The 21,142-nt window shown below is 33.8% G+C and overlaps 1 protein-coding gene across 1 annotated transcript; it reads left to right on the forward strand.

Moving 5' to 3' along the window:
• Positions 1 to 1,633: 1,633 nt before the first annotated feature.
• On the forward strand, positions 1,634 to 19,768 carry HELRODRAFT_77403 (hypothetical protein; the record flags this gene model as incomplete). Its single annotated transcript, XM_009018112.1, has 32 exons — positions 1,634 to 1,768; positions 3,025 to 3,104; positions 3,892 to 4,000; positions 4,459 to 4,585; positions 4,834 to 4,947; positions 5,005 to 5,127; positions 5,520 to 5,660; positions 5,780 to 5,824; positions 5,903 to 6,028; positions 7,454 to 7,530; positions 7,862 to 8,065; positions 8,417 to 8,513; positions 8,550 to 8,655; positions 8,760 to 8,925; positions 9,185 to 9,416; positions 9,514 to 9,692; positions 10,003 to 10,122; positions 10,256 to 10,474; positions 10,966 to 11,029; positions 12,283 to 12,352; positions 13,436 to 13,523; positions 13,884 to 13,974; positions 14,663 to 14,850; positions 15,122 to 15,270; positions 16,091 to 16,172; positions 16,354 to 16,449; positions 17,629 to 17,757; positions 17,908 to 18,035; positions 18,941 to 19,055; positions 19,116 to 19,370; positions 19,462 to 19,632; positions 19,715 to 19,768. 32 exons carry the CDS (start codon positions 1,634 to 1,636, stop codon positions 19,766 to 19,768), a joined length of 4,080 nt encoding a protein of 1,359 aa, XP_009016360.1.
• Between the last annotated feature and the right edge of the window lie 1,374 nt (positions 19,769 to 21,142).

Raw genomic sequence — 21,142 nt, forward strand, 5'->3', positions numbered from 1 at the left:
AATAGAAATATTTGGGGTGAAATTGTTGTTTTTTAAAATAAACTCCAGTACTTTTAATGGTGACGTTTTTTGATCAATTAATTTATACAATGCAAGCAATTCATCTAATAATTCCATGCCATCAATATCTGCAAAAGTATCAGCGCTTAATATTATTTGAAGATTTAAACATTAACCTCTAAAACTTTTCTTTGAAATTTTTTTTAATATTTGCAATATCGTGCAGGAATTGAAAAACATCACAGTGTTTATTTTACTGGTTATATCTTTCTTCAATCGAATTTATAGCACTATCCAAAATACAATTAAAACATTCTATTTTAAATATATCTTTTTGATTTATAACGAGATCATCTTGAGTTTATTAAGAAAACATTTGTTTTTTAAACCTTGGAAAAGGCATGGCAAGCAGTGGAGGAAACAGGACAAGATGGGTTATAAAATAAAATTCTGATCAAATCTTGCACCCATTCGTGGGAAAAAAGATAATGATAGTTCAATGGAAAGAGCTGATTGGTGTTCATTTCAAAATATTCAAAGTTGCTACAGTTTGAATGCAAAACCATCTAAAATTAGTCGATTTTGAAAATATACTGACATATTTTACCAGGTTGAACGCGAGAACCAAAAAGTGAGAAATATGTATCTTGTTTCATATTTCAGATTTGACACTGGCAAACTCTTGGCTGCTGTATCAGAGATTGATTACTGATGGGAGACACTAGAAATTTTGCAATTTTGCATTGAAGTTGCACATAAATGATATCGTAAGCTCACACTGAAATTGATCACGATGATCTTCCTTTTGCCACTGCTACCCCACAACGGAAGAGGATTTGGCCATTTCCCCAAAACGATGGGGAAAAAAATGAAATGAGATGTTGGCACAGAGAGTGTGGTGGAAAAACTTGGGTGATGTGAGTGAAGTGTAATAACATAAATATGTGTAGTTAGATTGTTTTTTAACATTTTACAAAGATAATTAATAAAAGACATTGTTACATGTTAATAATTGTGATAATAAACTGTGAAAATAAATAATGTGTCCTGGTAGTCATTTTTTGTATTGCGTTATCGCTAACTATTGACATTGCAGGCACCATAGTCCACGAGTACCTATGGACCTACCGGAAATGGTAGACTCTGATCATGTTCAAACTTCACTGAGGTACTAATTAGCGAAGAAAATTTTCGCATTCAATTTTATTTGACGTCTGTCTGTCGTGTTTGTTGCAAAAATTTTTGAACAAAAGCGTACAAATGAACGCTGAAAAACAATTTTACCAAATATAACACGCATACACGCACACACCACAAATACGCAGACAGGCAGACACACACATACACACACGCACAAACACATATATTTATTTATATAATATTATAAGTGAGCACGAATTTATTTTTAATTTGAATTCTTTAAAAAGTTCAAAGTTCTATGAGATAATATAATAGCTCTATACCGAATTGCTACACATATAACTCTATACCGAATTGATATATATATATATATATATATATATATATATCTATATCAGTTAAGTATATAAGTATATATAGATATACCGAATAGAAAAATAGAACGATATAAAATTAAAAGTATTTTGAATCCAACACACAACATACCGTCGCAATGGATAGCACACTAACATTTTATGTGAACGGGGAAAAGGTCAACGTGTTGGAACCCGACCCAGATATGTCTCTGCTGACCTATTTAAGAGACATTTGTGAGTTTTTCTTTATTAATAATATTTGGATATTGTTTGTTAATTTAACTGAGTCATTGACTGCAGTTGTTGATATACTTGTAATTTAACTATTATTTGTAGAAAATTGCAAGTAGCTCTCACTTCACGCAATAAATAGGAATTGAAATGATGATGTGGTTTAATTTTTGAATGAACTTAGAAAAAACATAGCACAAATAACATCTTACAAATTGTTTAATATTTTAAAATAAAAAAATATTTATTATGCAGCTTTAAACAAAACACACAGTTTTATACATTTCTTTATAAACATACACACAAACACACATTTACACACACACACACACACACACACACACACACACGTACACACACACATCATCTAAAAGGTTGATAACACCGTAAAATCGTCTGCAGAAAGTTCCGAGCTTATCCTTGATTCTGTCGTCTTTAGAGACTACGCACGCACAGGTGTTGGTGTGAATGAAGAATTTTATATGCTCGACTCAATAACGAACTGAATGACATTTTTGATAAAATAGTGCCTTACAATTGGTCCTGTCTGTCCACGAGATTGAAAGAATTTAATTTTAGAGCATGATACTAAGTGTAAACTTCATTTTAACTGTAATAATTCCATGAAATGTCACATCGATACGCTCTTGTCAACTTGTTTGTCTCAAATACAAAAAATACAAAAAAATGTTTATTTTGAAAACATGCATTACAAAATATGAGAGAGGCAGGCATTGGTAAACTCCCTGACAATTGCTGAAATAAGCTGCTGTAAAGTTTGTCAAAAAATCTATAAATTATTGTAGTCTGTACCAAATCACACAGCCAAGGTAGTGTTCAGATGTCTGAAAAATGATCATGTTACTGCTACACCAATCCAATCTTAAAAGATTTGCATTGGTCGCAAGTTTAAAAACTTGTAATGGTTTACAAATGACCTTCTACTAATGTACCTGCCAGACCCACCAATCAATAAGATGGAACTGTCGTTTCAGATCGGCAGACGACTTAACTTCCTGACGGTTCCTGACACACAATTACAAACTGGTTGACGCTGTTTTGCATTAGGCCCCAGACGAACGTTCCTCGGGAAGCAAAGAATGGACAACATTAAACATTCATCCAACAACAAACTTATAAACATGCACAAACTGCTTTTGATCATCTCCGTTTATAAATTGTAGATGCTACGTAGGACCAATTTTATTTTATGTGATACATTATTTTATTAAGAACATTATTAATATGTTAAATAAAAATGATAATAAACAACAATATATTGACAGTAAACTTGAAGGGGACAAAATACGGATGTGGAGAGGGTGGGTGTGGGACTTGCACAGTGCTCCTAACGAAAATCGTCAACAATGTCCCGAAGTAAGTGAATTTTTCAAATTATGATAATAAAGTTCAAAATTGAAATTTTTTTAGATTTTAATCTAACAACTTAATTGTTAAAATTAATCAACTAATTAATCAATAATCGATAACCGATAGTCAGTCAACTAATCAATTTAGTAAACAATCAATCAGTTATTCACTTTGTTATTCGATCACATCAAACAAATAGCTTTCCAAACAGACATTTCATAAAATTAAAATTGAATAATAAATATGAAATAAGGTTTTCAAGTATTTTAGAAATATGAGATGATAGAATTAAAGTTGATTTATGAAAACCAACTTGTAAGTTAAGATAGGTTTGGCCTTCTTAATAAATCACTGACATTACTATAATATAAGATCACCATGGTATAGTCTCAATGATTAAATTGTTATAAACGAAGCTGTTTCACATTGCATGCGTTATTTTATGGGTGGCTTTGGAAATTCAATTACATTATACAATCGCCAACAACTGGCTTGTTGATTTACGTAGATACCAACACCAGCACGCAATGAAATGTGGAAGCAAAACCTATTTTCCACGTGTACAAAAATTAATCATTGGCCAGCCAAATTTTTAATTTTTTAAATTTAACTATAATTTTTGTCTTTTCTTCTGAACTTTTGTTTATTGGTTTTGTTACTTATTTTGGATCCTTTTTACATTGAGAATAACGATTGAAATCAGTTTATGACAACGTTATCAAACATTGCAAGCGATGTAGGCATTGAATGAAGTGAACACCGCTGAAAATAACTTGCATCATTCACAAATAAGACACCTCAGTCTCAACTCCTGCCTCATCCCATTGTGTGCCATGCATGGAGCCGCCGTAACAACCGTGGAAGGCATCGGGTCGATCGGGACACGACTACATCCTGTTCAGGTTGGTGCAGCTTCTATAATGAGGTTCAGCTGAGTTGCAAGACAACAAGCTCAATTTAATGATCGCTTTGCATTGATTACCAATTATTATTTTAGTCGAAATAAAAAAAGATTTTTTAAAAAGAAATTTTTTTTAGTATTTTATAGGATGATGAAAAAAAAGATAAGAACAGTAATTGCCTACTTTTAAATTTCTTGATCTTTTGTCAATTAAAATTATTTTGCAGATTTTGAAATAGCTGAAAAAAGCTTTTGGGTGATTGATAATTTGTAGATAGGCATGATGGAAAATAAAATTTTTAAAATTATTTGTTTAAGTAAGTAATGAATGCATCCTTCCATTCCCTTTAATTATTACTCTTTTTTTGCCGGTCAAATCACTCAATTAAACTTCAAATAAAAATCATTTTTATAAATTTTAGCTACCCCAAAAATATCGAATAATGTAAACAAACGCAGGAGGTGCTGGCGGAGAAGCACGGCACCCAGTGTGGCTACTGCAGTCCTGGCTTCGTCATGTCCATGTACGTCCTTCTCTGCAACAATCCACACCCCCGTGAGTTGGATATCGAAGAAGCACTTCAAGGTTGCCTCGAATTTTTATGTTCAAATTTTACTATTTTCCCACGGTACATGTGTTTGATCCGTTAGCTTTCATGTCTGCATTTCTCTCCTTCACGTCTGTTGAAGGGTTCTACAAGTTTGTTCAAATGAATAATTTAATAGTTTTGTCCAAAATTATATGAAGAGTAACTGACAGTAAAAAAATTTTGTTTATTCGTTTGTTCATTATTAGTTCGTTCGTTCATATGTTCACTGACACGTTCATGGCAGGAAACTTGTGTCGATGCACTGGCTACCGACCGATCGTGCAAGGCTTCATTTCAACATTCGCTCGTCATGTTAGTCTTTTAACGTCAGCCAATTCTTTGCTGTTGTTGAAGTCCAGTGCTTACAAAATAATTGAAACTGTAATTAAATGAATGAATTATCAGCACGCAGAAGAAGGCTGCTCTGGACAGGAAGATATGAGGGAGGGAGAACTGGATGGCTCTACTGGAAACAAGAGAACCAACCATGAAAAGAATGGGAACACCGTTTTGCACACTATCAACAATAACTGGAAAAGTTTTGCTGGTGTGGATGGAGAAGGCATGAAGTATGAGGTTCACGCTGGAGTGTTAGATGTTTTGAAGGTTTGTCATAACAAAAAAATTCTATAAATCTAGTCTTACAATCTACATTTATAATTAATGGTTTTTGCAGCAATGTTTTTGAGTTACTCACTTCTAAACTGTTGCGTTTATATGCGTTCGTATATGTAAACTTTCTTTGTCCGACAACTTCTCTAATTACGGCGATCATTTTACAAAATGCACACACAACGAACCTACGAATTATTCAATTATTATAATGTTTTTGTATAAATCATTTGTTGTTAAATTACACTCAAACATTATTTAAAATACATTTCAATCAATGAACCAATGACCAAATATTTCGTTTGAAACATCAGAAAGAGTCTCCAAAACTGGATTCACAATACCTTTGTTTCAAATCCAATCACGTGACTTGGTACCGACCCACAAAACTGAATGAACTTCTGTATTTGAAGGTCAAACACCCTCAAGCTAAACTTGTCGCTGGGAACACGGAGATCGGTTGGTGATGTAAAGTTGTGTCGTGTCAGCAAGTATTTGATTGAAATAATTTTATATAAGAATAATTAGCTTTTATTTTTCAGTAGACGTTACTTGATATTTCTCTTAAATGAACAAAGGCATAGAGACTCGTTTCAAGAACATGGAGTACCCTGTGATCATTTGTTGCACGAACATTACGGAGCTGCGATCCATTTACGATAGCGACCAACCTCTCAAGAAGAACTTCTCGTCAACTGCAGACGATCCTGTGGAATGCTGTCACGGAAAGAAAGATGGCGATGGTGATCAAAATATTTGGGTTGGTGCTTCCGTTACTTTGGAAAGTTTGGAAGAGTTTCTGGATGGAAAAATATCCTCCTTACCAGGTTTGAACATTTTGCCTGTAACAACGTCAACGGTAGCTGATAGGCGATGTGATGTTACCGATGATGATAATCATTAACGTATTAATTTGGCTTATGGATGTTTGGACTTAAATTAAACTGAGTCATTCAATCTTGTTGCTCTAATATAAGAGCCCTCTGGGACCCTCTGGTCAGTTACGTTAATAAATAACAAATAAAATAAATAAATAATAAATAATACCGAGCAATAGATGTTTTGCGATGTTGATTGGCTCTTGGAGGTCAGCAGGAGCAAGCGGCACGATGTAGCATGCATACAACATCCAACTGTTGATGCCTTGCTCAAATTTCAAACAAACAAGATTCATTATTAAAAATTAGGACAAATGTCATCCCATTGTTTATGTTATTAAGTAGGTGATGCTTGTTTCTTTTGATGTCTGTTTCAACTGGGGTTCGTTGTGACACCATGGTTCGCACGCTGATTGCTGAAGAACAATGACCTCAAACAAAATTAGGCCATTATTTCATTTACAAGATTCAAGATGATAATAATAATAATAATAATAATAATAATAATAATGATAATAATGATAATAATGATAATAATGGGAACAATCTTTTATTCAGCAATAAAATCAATGAAAATGGCAGTACAAATAAAATAAAATAATGAAATAAAATAAAATTTCAAAAGTAATAAATAGAGTGTTAATCTGAGAAGCTCATCATTCGAATCGAGATAACAATGGGAACATCTTTTATTTTTCACCATAAAAAACATACGATGATAAATATATATATACATAAGTTAATGTTAATTAAATAATGCGCAATGATAAAATTTTTAAAAATTGTCTAAAATAATATTAAAGGTTAAGACCAGTTTACTCATTGTTAAGTGCAGTTAAGTGCAGAACGGTGAAATATATTTAATTATCATCATAGCTTGTTCCTATCACAGTAAATGTCATACGATAATCTTATAACAGTGTTTATCAATATATCATTAAATGATAGCGGCCATGGAACTTTAAACAGTGAAAAATTAAAATTATTGTAAAAACCAATAGGCGTTATTTCGAATGAGTTTATAACTATTGAACAATGTTTATAGTCTTTATTTAAACAACAATGCAAATTATTAGAGTATTTATTTCTCTTGTATTGCCTGGAGGATTTTAGATTGGTTTCATGGCACACAGTTAATTCTAGAATCTCAATTTTGTTATTATGAAGTATGGCGATATCGGGTCGTAAAGTGTTGAATAATTGAGATATTGGGCGAATACCCTCAGACTCTAAATCTGCAAATATGCGGCAATTGGCTGGAGCGGATATTTTCAGCCAATTGATGATAATAATAATAACAATAATAATGATAATAATAATAATAATAGTCGTTAATTGAAATTCCTTACAAACAAACTTCTAACACGCCGACAGAATGCCAAACGAGACTGTTTGCAGCCATGAAGAAGGTGTTGCAGTTGTTTGGCAGTCAGCAGATCAAAAACGTCGCCGTGAGTTTGCACCAATGAACACAACATGTTGCCATTCCATTTCTGCGCTTGTCGTTCTCCATCAGACATCATCCACGCTGATATTCGTTGTCATTCATGTCATGTTTTATGTTGATAGCTGGTCACCACAATAACGTTCTACCGCGGTTAAACTGAAGTCACCAAGCGTTACGTTGCTGCATCGATAGATGTTTGATAGTTGGGACGTGTGAATTATTAACAAAACCGATTTTTAAATTAATTTAACTGACATCAAACTAACATAGGAAGATTATTAACATCCCAGTAAAAAATAAACACGTGCGGCATTACAATTAATAATTTAAATCAGTCGCTAGGTGGAAACCTGATGAATGCCAGTCCAATCTCAGACCTGATACCCCTACTCGTTTGCGCCAGATCAAAAATGACCATCGCTTCAGAAAGAGGTCAGAGAGAAATTGTTTTGAAAGAAGACTTCTTCACTGGCTACCAACAGGTTGCCATGGACCCGCAGGAAGTTCTCCTTCACATCAGTCTGCCATATTCTCGTCCAGTATGTTTCTTATCATCTCTAAATTCTTATGAATAATGAAAATTTTAGAATAAATAATTTTTGAATTAATTTGAAATATTGTTAGCCGTGTTTCTGTCCGAATTAGAAAAACCTAAACACTTTTTTGCATTATGGTGTTAATGTTTTCATTTGTTATCAGTTATGAATAATTTGACGACATTTTTAGGCAGGGCAGCTTACACAATGCAGCGTAGACAATGTTGTGTACATAGAATTGCATACAAAATGTTAGGTTAACAACATAGTAAAACATAAACATGAAAAAAAACAATGTTTGGCATACAATGTTGCATACTTGATAGTGCATTCAACATGAAACAACAACACCAGTTGGAGTACTTCTGCAGTTTGAAGATGTCTCGGAGGAGGGAGGATGATGTGGCCATCGTCAACTCCGCTCTGTGGATCAGATTCAAACGTCAGTCACGTAGTACTGATGATGAAAATGGTTTCCGTGACGAAGACAACCTCCATGGAAGTTTCGTAGTTGATGACGTCATAATAGCGTACGGAGGCATGAGGGGGAGTGTTTTTGTGGCCACCAATACGATGAACGTTCTCAGAGGAAAGTTTGTTGCTTTAAATTGCCGCTTCAGTGATCGATTGCTCGTCAGTTAGCAGTTGATTTTATTCAGATGAATAGTTGATTGATGGATTGCATTGACCAACGCAGAAAATGGAACGAAACTTTACTGGATGAGGCGGTTTCATCTCTGTCGAAGGAGACGTCGTTGAAGATGGGGTCGCCAGGGGGCATGGAGGCCTACAGGTCGACACTTGCACTTTCATTCTTCTTCAAGTTCTTCGTCCATGTGTCTTTACAGATGAAAAATGATTACGTGAGTTTCATTATTAGCCTCATTCCATTTTACGTGCTTATTTTTTTATTTTTAGCCAGAAACCTTCAGATCAGTTATGCTGAGTGAAAAGTTAAAATACGACAACGTGATGTTGGAGAGAAAGCATCACAGCAAGCATCGTGCCATCCAAGTGTACGATGATGAGGAGGAAGGTGAAGGTGGTTGGAGTTCTCCGCGTCGCCCCTACACGCTGGAAACTTTCATGAACGTTGATGACGACAACGAATATAACGCCGAGTTCGATAAACCTGTTCTTCCGCCATCTTTGAACGCTAGCAACAACAACAACGACAACAATAACAACAGCAGCAGCTATTCAACAACCAGTAACAACTGCAACATAAACAGAACTTTTGAAAAGAAACAGGTCGGTGGATTGAGCATTGTAGGACAGCCTGTGATGCACTCATCTGCTTTGAAACACTGCACAGGAGAAGCTGTCTACGTTGATGACATGCCTCGTTATAAAGGTTATCTTTTTTTACACATGCAAATATTCATCATTAAACAACCAAGAGTAACACGCTCAACCCAAGTAACGCACCCCCATATTGCTTTGCCATCCAGATGAACTCTTTCTTTCATTCGTCCTGAGCACAAAAGCTCATGCGAAAATTCTCGAAATTGATTACTCTGAAGTTTTGAAATGCGATGGAGTAGCTGGTGTGATGGAGTTCCATGATGTCAATGGCATCAATTTGTATGCAAAAATTTTCAAAGATGATGATATCACAAGTTCAAATACCGTTCGTTTTGTTTATATGTTTTTTACACAATTAAGGTTTGTTAAACTAATAATGGAAACAAGATTTAAGCAGTGATAATAACATAAACAACAATTGTGTGTGTTGTGTGTTTGAGTCTGCTGTGTGTGTGTGCGCGCGCGCGCGCGTGTGTGTTGCATATCACATTTTTACTCCAAATTAAAATAAAATTGACTTGTTTGGCCAAAAAAAACTTTACAAATTCAAAGTCATTACAGTTTCAGGTTGGGAAGTTGAATTTTTTATTGTTTAATAATTAAACTCTTAAAATGGATACATTTCATGTTGGCAGGTCATAACCCAACACCAACCAATACTCGGCGTACTTTCGCGCACAAAAATTGAAGGCAGGAGGGCAGTTAAAAAGGTCAAAGTTCAATATGAAGAACTTGCACCCATTTTGTCAATAAAGGTAAAAAATTTTTTTCTGGATGTACGTGCTTTTTTGTTATTTAATTTAGCAAGTTGTTGTTTATGTTGTAATGATAAATAAAATACTGAAAATTAATATTATTCTAATTTCTCTTTTTAATATACAAATAAAGGAAGCTATTGAAAATAACTCGTATTTGGGTTCCTTACCGCCCTTTCAAAATGGTTATCCCCTAACTGTGATGAAGACGTGTGAGTTTGTCATCGAAGGGGAAGTTAGTTTGGGTGGCCAGGAACATTTCTACTTAGAAACAAACGCTTGTCTCGTAGTTCCTCTCGAAGATGGGGGCGTCGAAGTTTGGAGCTCCACTCAAAATCCTCAGGATGTTCAGGTGCAAGTGTGTGGATGGATGATGTTCCGTTTTATGTGTGTGGATTGATGATTAATGATATCGTTGATCATTAATAAAATTATAACTAATCATCAATTATAACAAATAATATAAATAATTGTAATACATGATAAATCATGGAAATCGATGCATACTCGATGACGATATTAATGTTCATCCCATGTGTGAAGTTATTTGAAATGATGCAAACCCAGATGTGTGAAATGGTTCAAGATGATTTAATTCCTGAGATGGTGTTAATCATTGGTGTAGTGAAAATTATGATGGCTTGATAATAATAATAATAAGGCTTCACTTGTTCAAATTAAATCATGTCGATAGTTTAGATTGAAGTACTACAACGTTGTTTGCTAAAATCATCAACAACGTTTAATTCGTTTGGCAGTCTCAGTTTATAAAAAAATGCCCAATCAATAAAAAACAAAAATAAAACATTTGTGAGCTAAATATTTTTATGCTATTTGTTGCAGAGAGTGGCTGCCGATGTATTGGGAGTGTCATCCAGCAAAGTTATGGTCCGAGTTGGAAGGATAGGTAGGTAGCTATGTTATGTCACGTGATTCAATGTGATTGGTTGGCATGATAGAATAGAATAAATTTGCAGCGCAGGCAAAGCCTCTCGCCACCATAACGCAATCAGTTATTAAGAATAAATAATTTATTAAGTAAAATGTTTGGTTGAAAGTTTTTTAATTTGACATCTTTACTTCCAAATATAAATTCACTCTGCCAAAATTTATCTACTATCTTGAAGCTAGTAATATTGGCTGATTTGAGCCCATCTTCATGTAGGCAATTCCAGTCATTTTCTATTCTGTTGGTGAAGTAATACTTTCTGACATCTTTTCTGCAAGTCCACTTAATCAACTTCATACCATTTCCTCTGTCGCCATTGTAGGTGCGTAGTCTTGTTGATATCGACATCCAGCAGTCCATTTTAAGCAATTGATAAGTTGATATCATGTTTCCTCTTCTGCGTCTGTAAACCAGTAAAGACCACCCAAAAGCTTTAACCTGTCCTCTCCTCGTTTTTTAATCCTCTGCATTAGAGTGATATTTTGGATGCTCGTTTCTGAACCCTTTATAAGTGTTTAATTTGGCATTTTTAAAAGGGTACCATGCAACCACACCATACTCCAGAATTGACCTAAACATAGATTTATAAAGAAGCGTGCATTTTTGAAGTTACGTTTTAGCAAACTAATCATTCTGTTTGCTTTTCTAGCAGTCTGAAAAAAATGATTCTTGAAAATCAGTTTGGAGTCTATAAGTATACCAACATCAATAGTTTTTTTGCCTCAGTTGGGGGCATCTCTACTCCTCCTTGTCCCATTAAACCATATGTTAAGAACCGCTTTTGACCTCCAATTTTTAACATGAAACACTTGGAAGCATGCATTTACTTTTAACCCACATCTCAAGAACCAATCACCAGTGATGGGTAGGTGATGTTATGTCATGTGATTCATCTTGAGTGTACGTCATAGTAAGTTGGTCATGATATGGCGTCACATTATTCAGTTGCCGGCGTTGAAACTTACCTTTTGCCAACTGAAAATAATTCTAAACATTTTATTTAACAAATAATTTTATTTAATTTGTCAGTTTTTTAAACTTAAACTATTTAGTTTATAGAGATAAAAATTTTATTTTTGTAATTTCTCAATATCAACACATTCAGTTTTTCAATTTGCTACGCTTATCCGATTGTATAACCACAAAACAAATATTAAAATTTTTGGCAATGTTGACGATAAGTCATTTTTCTACCGTCCATTGTTCGCTAGGTGGAGGATTTGGTGGCAAGGAAAACAAACCACTCCTCATCTCACTACCTTCCATTGTTGCCGCTAAGAAGTTTGTGCTACTGTAGTGTGTTAAATGGCATTGTTGGTTGTTGTAGTTGTTGATTGTTGATTGCTGTTGTACTGATGATATTGTTGGTTGTTGAGGTTTTTTTTGTTGTTGTCAATGGTGTAGCTTGAGTGCGAGGGTCACCGGTTCAAAAAATTAGTTCGTCACTTGCAGTGGTCACTAGTAAAGTCAGCAGAAAAAGGCAATAGTAGATGATTACATCAGGAAAGCAGGTATTTAGTTCAGATTAAATAATGCTGTTTAAGACATTTTCCGGATTCTTTGCTTCTCGGATGAATGATCTAGCACATGATCTGTAGGCAAGAACCTATCTTAGAAGATCGGATGTTGCACCAGTCTTGTACACTGTTGTAAATTTCATGACTTGACGTTCCATATTTGCTTCTGACGTCTATCAAGTGCTGCTGAAAAAAAAACAAAAATGAAAATAAATTGACAATTGCGTGAAGAGATTCAAATTTAGTTTTAAGTTGCCTTAAGCATGTGTCAACAACTGGATGGTATACAAAGGTCTTTACAGACGAAAATCATTCGATATTTCATCAAAAAATTGTTTGTCCGAGATCTTGGGTTTTTAAATGAAAAATTTAATCACTATTTTTGAAAAATACGATCTAAAACTCCACTAAAAAACAAGTGAATTTGTTGAAATAACTTATCAACTTATGTAGTAAAACAATTGCGAAATGGAGAAAATTAATTGACGACGACAATAAGGAAATGTATATAAAAAGTGAATCCAACGATAAAAACCAAAAACTATAAAATTATGAACCATAGGAACATAATTTTGAACAGTTATACATATAACAAAACCAAGATCATATTATTACAAACAAACATTTACGCTACATGAACCATTGAATTAAACAGGGCGAGATTACTATGCGGTTCTTGTACGATGTTGTGATTTCAATTCGTTCCATTGTTTCCACCAACCAACCTACAAACAAAACAATCAACCTACAAACCAAACAACCAAGCAATCTACCAACCAACCCACCTACCAATCAAACAATTAACCGACTGACCGACCGACCGGCCAACCAACCAACAACCGACCAGGTTCAACCGGCCCATACGATGCACGCTGGACAGAGATGAGGATATGATGGTCACCGGCGGCAGACATCCCTTCCTTGCTAAATATAAAGTAAGCACAACATACTTTATTACCACAATAATAATAACAATAGTAACATTATTAATACTCATCATCATCCCAATATTTAAATTGCGTTGATGTTAAATGTTGAATCTCGTGTTCACGTACTCTCAGTGTTCCGTAGTTTAATATCAGCATCGACACCAAATTATATGAGTGAGCTGGTGCAGGGTGGGACTTAAAAGTTGTTGGGGATGTCATGTAGAGATTGGTTTGGGTTGAATTAATTCTATGATGGTTTATCGAAAATGTGGCTGTAAATCATTACAAGCCAGTTTTTATAAGAACAACGTGTTGTTTTTGTTGTTGTTGATGAAGATTTGGTTGAGGTTGGTGAATATTTACAAGGTAGGTTTCAGAAAAGACGGTCACATAGAGGCACTGGTCATCAGTCTCTACGCCAACTGTGGATGCTCCAAAGATGCCTCTGACGCGGCGAGTCGATGTCGCTCTGTGTTTTCATTGCTTGTGTCATTGTGTTGACGTTGCATATTAGTTATTTAATTTATTTATTAGTTAATTAATTAATTAATTTATTTGTTTGTTTTTTAAATCACTATTTTCCATGCCTAGACATTCTTGCTCCGTTATTTATTTTCCGTAATTATTCCGTTATCATTTTATAATATTGACTTGCATGTTGCAACAGATTCTGCGTCTGTCATATTTTCATTTTTTGAAGAATAATAAAAATAATATTGTTGTTGCCTTTTCATTAGATATGTTGCTACAAATACAAATCACAAAAATATGTAATTTGATGTTACTAGTGGTGTGGTGCAGTTGATATGAAGTTGTTGATCACTTTGGTTTAGTTTTTGTTTATGGGATGTTTATGCTGATAATGGATGATATTGTTACCTCTGCTTGATTTTTGATATACTTGATAGTTATGATGATGAGGAGGAGGGGGAGGATGATGATGATGATAATTTTTATGTAATTTTTGCAATTTCATTTACACAGTTCTGCGTTTCAGCTGCAAAAGATCTGCGTGTCTTCACTATTATAATATGCACTATAAGATTTTTTTGCATAAATTAATTCCAAAATTTGGTCATCTCCCAAATGTGGACCAATCAAATGCGGTTGAGATGATTGACTTTAACCTTTGATGAACCAGGTAGTGGAGAAGGTGACCTTCCAGTTGGACAACATGTACCACTTCAGGGACATCCTCATCGACAGGTTCATGTGCAGGACAAACCTGCCCTCCAACACCGTCTTCAGGGGATCGGGAGCTCCACAGGCCACCTTCATTTGCGAGACCATCATGGAACACGTCGCCTGCCATTTAAAACTGCCCTCTCTTGCGGTAATGTGGTGTATCGTTGCTCTTATTTTGAACATTAATAACATTTATTTTGAAGTTGTGGTCGATTTTGTACTGTTTAATGTTAATAATAGTAATAATAATAATAAGTAGTAATAGAAATGAAGATATATATCATAGATGCTGATATTGATAGTGTAGATATACCCTGCTTGCTATATCCAAGTTTAGGAGGGATTACTGTTTTAATTTATTCGTTTGCTTTTGATAAGTTAAACATTTTTAGGATTTGTATAATGCGTATGCACCACAGGTCCGGGAGCTGAATATGTACAAATGTGGAGAAAGCACCATGTACAATCAGTTAGTGGACTGTGAAAAAAATTTACGAAATTGTTGGTTCCTAACAAAGGATGGCTCTCAGTATGATAAACAGTTGAAAGAAATTGAAGAGTTTAATAGGTTTGTTGGAACGTTGTCGTGGCGGTTTGAGCGAGCCACTTCATTATTAACATTTAATTACGTTGCTGATTAAAACTTATATAACAAAAATTATTCGGTGGCACGATGATGTAATGGTAAAGTGCCAGGCGGTGTTGCTGGTGTTGCTGTGACCAGATTCTCTTCCAACGAAATCCCCGCCTATCACATGCAATTTGCGCGATGCGTTGCTTCGCGTATATTTACATCCACTGCGTGTAGGTGCCGCCGAAAAATATTAAAGAAAGAATTGTAATAAAAAGATGAATAAATATATAAATTAAATTGGGTTATTGACATTTGTTTATTGGTATATTTAAGGGTTAACATTAAGTATTAACTTTGTGTCGGATAATTTTGAATGGCTGGTTGGTAAAAGCTGCAGCTATTTAACGTTAATTAAGTTTTTGAAATTTGATCTCACAAATTTTTGCGTTGTTTGAATTAGCCCGATCACGAAAACATGTGTTTGGTATTTATTCTGGCTTTAAAAATTGGTTATCCAATTTTTTAAATAAATTATTGACCAGCACATTTTCTTAAAAGTAAGAATTTAACGGAGGTTTTTAAGTAATGTTTGCATATAAGTTTAAAATGGCAACGTAATTTTACAATACTCCCCAGCAATAACAATAATTGGATTATAAAAGCAAAAGAATAACTTAAAGGTCTTTTTACAGTTTGTTTAATGATCTACACTTTCTACAGTCAATGCAATGTGTATTTTAAAATATCTTTCGAGTTGCTTTGAAACAATACTGCCTAAAAAAGCAATATTAAAATGGTTTCATGAATTACGAAGAACGAGCAGGTGGGTGAAGAGAGGCCTCAGTTTGAACGGCATGAAGTATGGCATCGGCTTCCCTTTGTCCTTCTACCACCAGGTTCATTTTCAAATGTTTTGCAGTTGTGGTCGATTGGTGGTAAATGTCGATGAAACAAAATGTCTGGCTAATTATTTTGGACGGCATAGACATAAAATTATATTTTAAATGAAAGTTATCAATACACTATTAAATTTCAGTTTTGTAAGACTTTCAATTTTTTACCATTATTTAAACACAGGCAGGTGCACTGATTAATGTTTACAGAGACGGATCGGTTTTGCTATCTCACGGGGGTACGGAAATGGGACAAGGTTTACACACTAAAATGATCCAAGTAAGTATATCGATGTGGTCCTAGTGGCTCTCCGCCAAAATATGCGCGGCTAAAATTTCGTAGCCAAAAAACCACGGACAAAACGGGCTCAAAACAAAAAAGGTGCAAGGCAATAAGGTCGTAAGTAACAAAAGCGTGCCCAATAAAAATACAGCAAATCGTAAGTAGGTATTTTGTTAGTTGATGCAAATGAAATTTATTGAAAAAAATTCATAATTTACCAAAACTTGAATGTAATTTATTTAGAAGTATTTTTACATTTTTAATACAAAACCATAGAATCGTAAAGTTAATGTTATGTCAAATTAAACAAATTTGTTATGATTAATGAAACTTGTAAATTAAAGTTGTTCGTAGTTCTACGCAAACAATTCATTAATGGCCACTGACAAGATTTCTTCATTAAGCTGTTGGTCTTGTCTGCAGTTCCATAAAAGCGAAAAGCGGGTCGCGACGTGTTGGTTCTGTTTTCCTAGTCTTCCAATCCAAACATCTTCAAAATAGTCAACTGCATATCACATATCAACATTTATAATATTGAATTGCTAACAGAGGCGTAGCCAAGAGACCTCTAGAATGGAAGATTCAGCTAAGCTCCATTCAACAAAATCTCTATATAACTTACCAAATAATTGAACTGAAACTATTTCAGTATATCATAAACATTGCAATGACCCACGTAAGTAGGTGAATGCATTGAAAATTTCAAATAAGTTACTTAAGATTAAAGCATGCATCTCGATTAAGTACAATAAATATTTAATTACATATAAAGTATTAATATATATATTTTAATGATCCAATAAGTTTATTAAAAAAATTTTTTTAAAGAAGCCATTAATCCTCTTAAATTATATTCAGGGAAATTTTAACCCTGCTACTACGTTGGTTGCAGTTGTTTCCTATTTGAATCCATATCAGGTTTCATTAAAAAATGAACCATTGCCTGGGAAGACTGTGTCTAGTATGGGAAACAATTTGTTCGAAAGATAAAAAAACTTGCTTGAAAGATAGAGTTGACTTTGGATAAAAACCAAATCCCGATGAGGTCCCATTAAGCAACTTTCACTCGTACTGTCACAAAGATGAATGACTCATTAAATAACATAAATTTAAACATTTGCTTTTTAAAGAAGCAAGATTTCAGCAATTTAGAAAAACACCAAACAATTTTTTAAGGTTGCAGCAGAAGTTTTGCAAATCAGTACATCCCTTGTCCACATCCATGAAACCAATTCCCACATCATTCCCAACTCCAGTCCCACTGCAGCCAGTTCAAGTTCGGATCTGTACGGCATGGCAGTCGTGGTTTGCAAGTTTTTTAATCTCATATATCACGTTTTGTTGTAGAACAGTAACTTTAAAAAAAACTAAAATTGACTCGATTTACTTGAATGTCCAATAACGAACAACGTACATTTGGTTTATTAATTATTATTTTTAAACGTGTCGTGTTAGTTGGCCTGTGAGAAAATAATGAAAAGATTGGAGCCCTACATGAAATCTAAACCAGAGGGAGGATGGAAATCGTGGATCGAAAGAGCTTTCATCGATCGTGTTCAGTTAACAGCTACAGGATTTTATAAGTTATAATAATAAACTTTTCATAAATAAATGACAAATTTATTTTTTCATCAGCATTATTTTCTATTTATTGCCACAAACGCTATAAATTCCCGCCACAGGGGCAAACGCGCAGTTACGAACACGAGGCGTGAGCTTTTGAAAATGCATCAAATCATTGATGATGATGGTTTTTCTTTTTCAAGCATCACTTAGCCAGAGCAATCAACAACGATTTGATAGTAGTGAATCAAGGGTCATTTTCTTGTTAGGTAGGGAGAAATTTTTCGAATTCGAACACGATCACCACAACGTAAATTCAGATCAGGCACTATCTCTTTACCCTAACAAAAACAAAATAGAAAATCGTTCTCCTTTTACATAATTATGAGGTAAAACAAAATTATTAAACTATTAAAATATAAAATTATTAAAGTTCTGGTTTTACGACATTTTATGGTCAGAGGCAAAGCTAGTGATTCTAGCCCTCCGCTTGAATTTATTTTAGCTAATTTAAATATAGTTTCTTCTATGATTAATAACTTTAAATCTTTTTTAAAAATGTGTAATGTGTGCTGTCTTGGTTGGTTCACACTTAGGTTAAAAGGATCATAGAATGCCACGTAACAAAAGGAATTATTTGCTTTTCTAAGTCTTCAAAAAACAAACAGCAAATTGTTGGTTTATGCCCTTTTATGGCTATAATGGCTATCTATAAATTTGAAACAATTTAATAATTTAACTATAATCACATCATTAGTAACTAAATCATCAATTATAATCATATCAGCAAATTAATGTAAATAAGTATTCTAATTATATTAATTATACTAAGTAGTATAATTTACATCATACTAATTTACATCAACATGAAATAATTATCAACATCAAAAATAATTACATTGATGATAATTACATCACCATCTAGAAAAGCGTTCAACTCACACGACATCAAGAGTAACAAGGGTCTGATGTACCACTACTACTCAGTTGGTGCAGCTTGTTCAGTCGTAGAAATCGATTGCCTGACTGGTGCTCTGCAGGTTTGTACCTGAACATCTGTTAAGGATGGTACTATTGTAAAGTGAAATAAACATTTGAAGGTCCTGCGAACAGACATCGTGATGGATGTGGGTAAAAGTTTAAACCCGGCAATTGACGTCGGTCAGATTGAAGGGGCTTTCGTTCAAGGGTTTGGTTTGTACACGATGGAGGAATTGAAATATTCTGCTGATGGCAGGTTGTTAATGAATGGACCAGGAGTTTATAAAATACCGACCCTATGCGACACCCCACGTGTTTTTAATGTCACTCTGTTGAAGAATTCAAAAAATCTTAAAGCCGTGTATTCGTCGAAGGTCGTTGATGAAATTTTTAAACATTCTGGTAACCATTATAACCATGAAACAAAACAACTACTAATAACAGAATTTGGTTTTAAAAATTCAGGCAATCGGTGAGCCACCTCTGCTGTTGGCAGTTAGCGTTGTAGGAGCTATTCGCCATGCAATTACATCTGCTCGTCATGATGCAGGCCTAACAAATGAATGGTTCAGACTTGACTCCCCTGTAACCTGTGAGCGAATCAGAATGGCCTGTACGGACCAATTCACGCATTTGGTTTGGACCATTTTTAAACAAATTAATTTTTTTGTAATTATTTATTAATTTGTTTAAATGTTTTGGAAATTTTTTTATCAAGTTCAAAGAAGACGATGTAGAAAATTACAAGCCATGGTACAAAGATATTATTTAAAGAGGCTGTGGACTGAAACATGTTGAGGTTCATCATGTTACCCAAAGACTTTTTCAACATGATTTGATTACAATGCGACATTTTAAAAATTGATAACATTTATTTATCTAAAATAATTGGTAAAACCTAAAATATAAAACTTGAAAAATGATACCGCGCTTGTGGACAAAAACATTTTTTAATGTCTTTATAACTTTTTAGTTTTAAAGAAAAATTTGTTTACCGAATTTTTCCATGGTTTCGGAGCAATAAAATCTCTTGAAATTGAAAATTTATCAAATAAAATCTGGTAATAAAAATTGATCTGAGACTCGTTGAAAATCTGTCGCACACAGAAAAAAATTCTGAATAACTCAATTAATTTGTTTAAATTTTATTTGTTACCACAATTTTGTGTCCACTTTACCAAATTACTTAACATTCCAGAATGATGTTATATAAATTACATATCTTAATATATATAATAAAAACATTACACCAGCAAGATATGTCAGAATTTATGCCGTGTCTTCCCTATTTTTTAAATTTTATCTGAAGTGGAAATTCCAACAGCAATTTTTTGCAGGTAATTATGAGTTGTATCAACCAAATTTTGTATTTTAAACAATAAAATATAATTTAGTTGGCAATAGAAATGAGATGAATCTATGAATTTTTTATCAGATTATTGATTCGAATCCGCTATTTCAAAATTGAAAATGGTTGTATTCTACTTCTTGCTAAAATCGATACAAAAACTATAACATTATTTAATATTGGTGGAGTAGCTATTATGCGCAGCATTAAAAAAGTAAACAGGAGAAGCATTTCGATTTCGTTAACCTTTCACAATTTAAAGCAATTCAAATCCAGTTTTTCTATATTTGTCTACCATAAATTTTTTGAGGTTCGTCAACCACTAGAAGAGCTCGAATTCTGGCTAACATAACTTTGACCTATATGTCAACAATGTCAATTTGATATTATTAAATTGTTATTTCAATACTGTTTAATCTCATCCTGATATTTTTAAGTTTAATTTTGTATAAAATTTTTATAAACATTTATAATTGTTTATGCATTGTTGGATAATTTTTTAAATCGTCTAGTCACTAGTACTTTACGTCCTAATGATAATTTATAGTTGTGAGAGCATTGAACTATGGTATAAACCAAGTTTCAATTTATTTAAACCTTACAATCAAAATTTAATTATCTAGAGTTCGTCAACCATCGATTGATCCGTTTTTACTAAATTTGTAAAATTAGATATGACGAATCCGAATCTTATCGGAGGCAACGCATTCCTAATTGACTGACAGTATGTTTCGACACTAATAATCTCCAATTTCTGGAGACGCAAATTCAAAATCGATTTCAATATAAATTGTCCTT

Source organism: Helobdella robusta (assembly GCF_000326865.2).
Source record: "Helobdella robusta unplaced genomic scaffold HELROscaffold_20, whole genome shotgun sequence".
In the NCBI taxonomy this organism is placed as follows: Eukaryota; Metazoa; Annelida; class Clitellata; order Rhynchobdellida; family Glossiphoniidae; genus Helobdella; species Helobdella robusta.